Source organism: Vespa mandarinia, chromosome 9, assembly GCF_050613455.1.
Source record: "Vespa mandarinia isolate Hongniang chromosome 9, ASM5061345v1, whole genome shotgun sequence".
Taxonomy (NCBI): domain Eukaryota; kingdom Metazoa; phylum Arthropoda; class Insecta; order Hymenoptera; family Vespidae; genus Vespa; species Vespa mandarinia.
This window is the reverse complement of record NC_140818.1, coordinates 2,110,616-2,115,998: the sequence shown is the minus strand read 5'-3', so window position 1 is coordinate 2,115,998 and position 5,383 is coordinate 2,110,616. Positions and strand designations below refer to the sequence as shown.

The 5,383-nt window shown below is 35.8% G+C and overlaps 1 protein-coding gene across 1 annotated transcript; it reads left to right on the top strand.

Moving 5' to 3' along the window:
• The first annotated feature begins 334 nt into the window (after positions 1-334).
• Positions 335-4,193, top strand: LOC118446459 (cilia-and flagella-associated protein 96). The gene is made up of 5 exons (XM_085659431.1): positions 335-410; positions 508-680; positions 1,096-1,384; positions 3,708-3,722; positions 3,814-4,193. The coding sequence occupies exons 1-5, from the start codon at positions 335-337 to the stop codon at positions 4,191-4,193; spliced, it is 933 nt and encodes a 310-aa protein (XP_085515557.1).
• Positions 4,194-5,383: the final 1,190 nt, after the last annotated feature.

Sequence of the window (5,383 nt, the reverse complement as noted above, 5' to 3'; positions counted from 1 at the left end):
GTTTTTTTTTTCTTTTTCTTTTTCTTTTTTTTCCTTGGCGATGTTCTCGGAAATGTTTTTTTTATAAACATCGATTCTCATTTTTATATAACGTATTCATGATGGAACGATTACTTCGTACTGCTTTAAAATGATCGTATCTTCATATTGATTCGAGATCAATGAATTTTAATGAATAAATTTTGATTTATCCTCATGTAATATGAGCGTCAACAAAATGTTTCATCTTTTCATAAAGATCGATTCGAATCGTTCGACTTAACCTCGAAGTTAAGCAAGCGATAATGGATGACATAATATACGTCAAAGCGTCTATCGGATGGAACGAAAGAGGATGAAACGACCAGGAGGGTTCAGAAAAGAAACTGAATTTGGCCGGCGATATGGGAAAGCGGATCTTGATCGAGTTGGTAATGAATATTTTCAAAATTCGAATTCGATCGAAAAACGATCGAAATACTTTTTCCAATTTTAATTTTTTTCCTTTTCCTTTTTTTATACCTTGAGGTTTCTTCGATGATATACCAAATGCTTCGGAAGATCCGTACGGTCCACCGGCCGTGATACGCGAGGATGTTGAAAAGGGTCGTCAGTTGCTTTCCGGTCCACCCTATGAACTTTTCGAGAAAGAATTCCAACGAATTTTCGTGGGCGAAGCACTCACTAAACCAATATCGCAGGTAATTAAAAGAGTTACTGGATTATTTGAATTCCATCGAGATCTTTCGGATTTCTATTATATTAATATCCTTGTTTTACTAAAATTTGTAAATAATTAACATATTCGAGTTTTATATAAATTATTTATGTAATCACGTAATATTAATGAACGCATTGAAATTCGAAGTAAATCAATTTATTTTCTTTTTTTTTCTTTTTTCAAAATATTATCTTTTTATGATTTATCAAAGTATGATAAATCATATATAACGTTAAATGTTCTAGATCGTAAAACTAATGATTGTCCAAATGTTTTCAATTTATCGAGCTTGATTAATCAAAATATAATACATTCGTTTTTTATCAATATTTTACGTTAAATGAGTCTGATATTTATTTCGAATTACATATAATTATTAGATATTATCGTGACAGATTAAACATAAAAAAATCAAGATTGTAGAAGGTCCACCCTTGATACCACCATCACCTTCGAAAAAGCACTCGACGCCTGGTGACTCGTTCGGGTGTTTCAGCAAACAACCGACTTACTTCAGTCCTGTATTAAGAGCCAAGCCAAAAAGAGAAAGGGAAGAGCCGAATTTCAAGATAAAGCCTGGGAAACTCGGTGGACCGGGATATGCGGATATTTGCTTCAGCCCTTATCCCACTTATGCGCACGAGCCCTACGATCCCTGGAAAAGAAAGGATAAGAGAAAGGAAGGTATGATAGAGAGAGAAAGAGAGAGAGAAAGAGGGAGGAAAAGAGCTCTAAATTAACAGCTTTTTTCGTGTCGACGTAGACCGTTCTACATGCTCAACGTGTTTGGCCCTTTCGGTAGCTGTAATTAGGTCACGCTGCGTCGCGTCGCTTACCAGATTACATTCATTAAACGTGAAAGAGCTTGAGTGCGGTCGAAATGAATAGTACAAACTAAAATTCTCGCTATCGAGGCTGCGAAAATAAAATGAGGTACCCGATGTAAGAGATTAAAAAACCAAAAAAAAAAATAAAAGAAGAAGAAAAAATGGAAAAAGAAAGGGGAAGTAAAAGCGAATAAAGAATAACAGAAAGAAGAAGAAGAAGAAGAAGAAAAAAGAAGAAGAATAAATAAGAGGAAGAAAAGAACGATATTTACTTACGACCGTACTAATATGATATTAGAAAGAAAGAGAAAGAGAAAGAGAAAGAAAAAGAGAAAGACGAGAAATAGCAGTGGATTAACGAAAAGTCGTTAAAAAGATGACGATTACATGTGCTCTTTGCTGAGAGATTAAAATAAATGTCGGAGGATGCTGCTCAGTATCCACGATGTGGATCTTTCGCACCTAAATTCTCGTCCTTTTCTTTTTCATCTAGGGTACATCCATTTCTTTCTCTTTTTAATTTCCCTTTTCTTTTTTTAAATCATACATACATATGTACGTACGTGTCTACGTACCTACGTACATACGTACATACATTTCTTTTTCTTTCTGTTTTTTTTCTCTTTCTCTCTCTCTCTCTCTCTCTCTCTCTCTCTCTCTCTTTTTCTCCTTCCCACGAACGTACATAAATAAATAAGTCGCGAGAACGAACGAGCGTACTTTTTTAAAAGAGATCTTCGCTTCCGGTGCTTTATCTTCCACGTTGACAAAGTGCTCGTCGCAGAACGAGCACGCGTACCACAACGTGTAGTTAAGATCGTTTTTGGCTACTTTTTGGTACCAAGCCACGCTTTTCATTTTGATCCATACGATATACTTTTCTTCTTTCGTTTTATTCACCCTTTTTAATTTCTTTTTTCTTATTTCTTGTCTCTCTCTCTCTCTCTCTTTTTCTTTTTTTTTTTTTTCTATTTTTACTTTTTTACTGTTCTTTTTTTTTAAGTCCCATGTGTCAAGCTCGCTTTTCCTTTCTCTATTTTATATTTTTGTTTTTATCCTTGCATATGCGTACACGTGTTTCAAGATGAAAGTGAAAAAAACGAAATTCGCTTTGAACATTTGTCCTTCCACACGTTACCCCTTATTTTTTCTTCATATATATATATATATATGTGCATGCAATTTCTTTTTTACTTTCTCTCGCTTTATCAACAAACATTTCGAGGCATCGCAAACAGATATTTTTCTTCCGAGGTGTCACATTATAAGCACGTTTATTTTAACGTAGTTCACTCAAGTAAGCGAGCGAGTTATATTATCTTGGAAGTTAACGTAACGATTTTTTAAGTGTTTCGCTAAACGAGATAAGGATTATGGCAGTAAGCCGCGAACGATGTTATTTCGGCGAGAAGCGAGGGATGCAAAGTTTTAAGGAAAGTAAGAGAGAGGGAGAGGGAGAGAGAGAGAGAGAGAGTGAGAGAGAGAAATTTCGTAGTTAATGCGAAATAATGGTCTCAACACTGGCCGGTGTTAGATGTAATTCTCATTGTCAATGGTGAGACCCTTAATACCACGTTTTATGACCGCTTAAAGTTTCCAGCTCATGAAGTAAGAAATATATATTTGAATTCTTCGGAAAGTCATTCGCATTAATTACAAACAGCCTTATGTTTGCACGATACTATTAAGTAAGAACGAAGAGCAACTTTTCTTTTTAACATTCGCGATTTGCTTGTAAGAAAAAAAAAAAAAAATACAAAAAATACAAAAAATCTCTCGAAAATTTCTAAATGAGTCAATGATATTATATTAACTCGACAACGGTCTCTTTGTCGTTAATAATATCATTCCCATTATTTTTCTTTTACTAACCTTTGATAATACTACATATTGTGATCATATAAAGCTCTTGATTTAATATCACATTAACAAGAGAGAGAAAGAGAGAGAGAGAGAGAGAGAGAGGGAGAGAGAGTGAAAGAGGTATAATAAAAGATACGATGACCACTCTGAGAAGACAAAGTATATAATTTACATCGAGCTACATTCTACGAGAAAATTCATAGGTCGTTGCTAGCAACGAACGGAGTAGTTAGCAAGCTAAAAGCTAATTAAGCTTTCCGTTTTCGTTGTTTGTTGTTTTCATTGATGTCGAAAGAGAGATAGAGAAAGAGAGAGAGAGAGAGAGAAAGAGAGTGAGAACGCTTGCATGAGTACAAATTTTAAGTGAAAATTACACATAGGATCCATTAAACGTTAACGTTTCATATTCCACAGAGAGAACAGGACCAAGTTTCTTGTCTATGAGTGCTCCTCTCGATTATTTCCCACCGAATCCTTATTTCGATGAAAGACCTGGTCCAACGTACGTGCGTCCAAAGGAAATTCAAGAAAAGATCATTGGTCCTGGCCATATCTATGTCCCATTTCCAAAGTCACCCGGTGGAAATCACGATGGTTGCTTCAGCAAGTTTCCATCTTACTTGAGTGAACCGTATGATCTTAGTATCCCAAGAGTTGTCACGACCGGACCACCATTGCTCGCTGGTGGACCTGATCTACGAACAAAATATACTAACAGTATTATCAATCAGGTCACAGCTGTATCCTGTAACGCGACCAACTATCGAGAGTATCACGAACGTGTCTATCCTTTGACTCAATAAATTTTTTTTTATTTGCCTTTTGTTTGGATACACGTACGTTATTTTACTTTACTTTCTTTATTTCTCATTTTTCTTTCTTTTTCTTCCTTTTTTCCTGTCTTTTTGTTGTTTTTGACTACTTCTCTTTTTCTTTTTTTTTTTTTTCGTATTTTGGTATTAAACTCGAAACGATTTGGTAGATGCATCGATTCACTTTTAAGCCGATCGAACGACTCGTTCTCTCTCTCTCTCTCTCTCTCTCTCTTTCTCTCTCTCTATCTCTTTCTCTCTATACCCGCACGATATACCCAAGAGTATTTTGTACAGAGGCCAATTAAACGTTCGTGTTCTCTCGATTTCCACCTGCTATCGCGAACTTTCCTAATGGATGACTCTAGCCCATTCGTACGTAAAAACTTTTATACAAAACAAATTGTATTCTCTCGTCGGCTCGACTTTAAATCCTTGTAATCCTCACCGCTAGGATATCCTTGTCGTCTAACTTTTACTTTTTGAAACGCATTCATTTTGATTTACAATGTATTGTTCCCCTTTTTATTTTTATATTCGAACAAATATATACGAAAAAGTAAATATATCGTGAGATCGTAAATGTCGTCCTTCCTTCTGTTTTCCTACATCTATTTTTACGAGGAAAGGTAATACAAGTCGATGCGAACGTAAAAAGGATACCCTAACTCTGTTCTCTCCTCTGTTCTCATGTTAGCTTCCTTTCAACTCCTTTTAGATCTGAATCCTTTTTAGTGACTTTATTTAGATACGAATAGAGTAGATCCCGTGGATACGTAATTTTCAAGAGTAACAACATCAATTTGAAACTACGTTGACGGCATTGCAAATGATCCGATCAACAATTTTATGGTTGAAGAAAGGATAAAGTCAATATATGAAAGTGTTCTGATTTTCCATGAGCCAGCTGAATGTGACGTAAGTTAAAGAACATATAGATGATCAGTGAATCGAAATTCTCTTCTGTATTCTGGTAAAAGGAACGAACAGTATGGTGAGGTAGGGAAGACAGGGGAAATAAATGGCGGGGGTTACGTTTTCTCAGTCACGTACTGACCAGCACCCTTGGCAAACACAATGGCGGGAGAGTGCTGGGAACCCTCTTAGATTGACCAGCCCTTTTAAACTGAATCGGCTCCAAACTTACGCTAGTAATGAAATTCTAACGAACGTTCACCGTC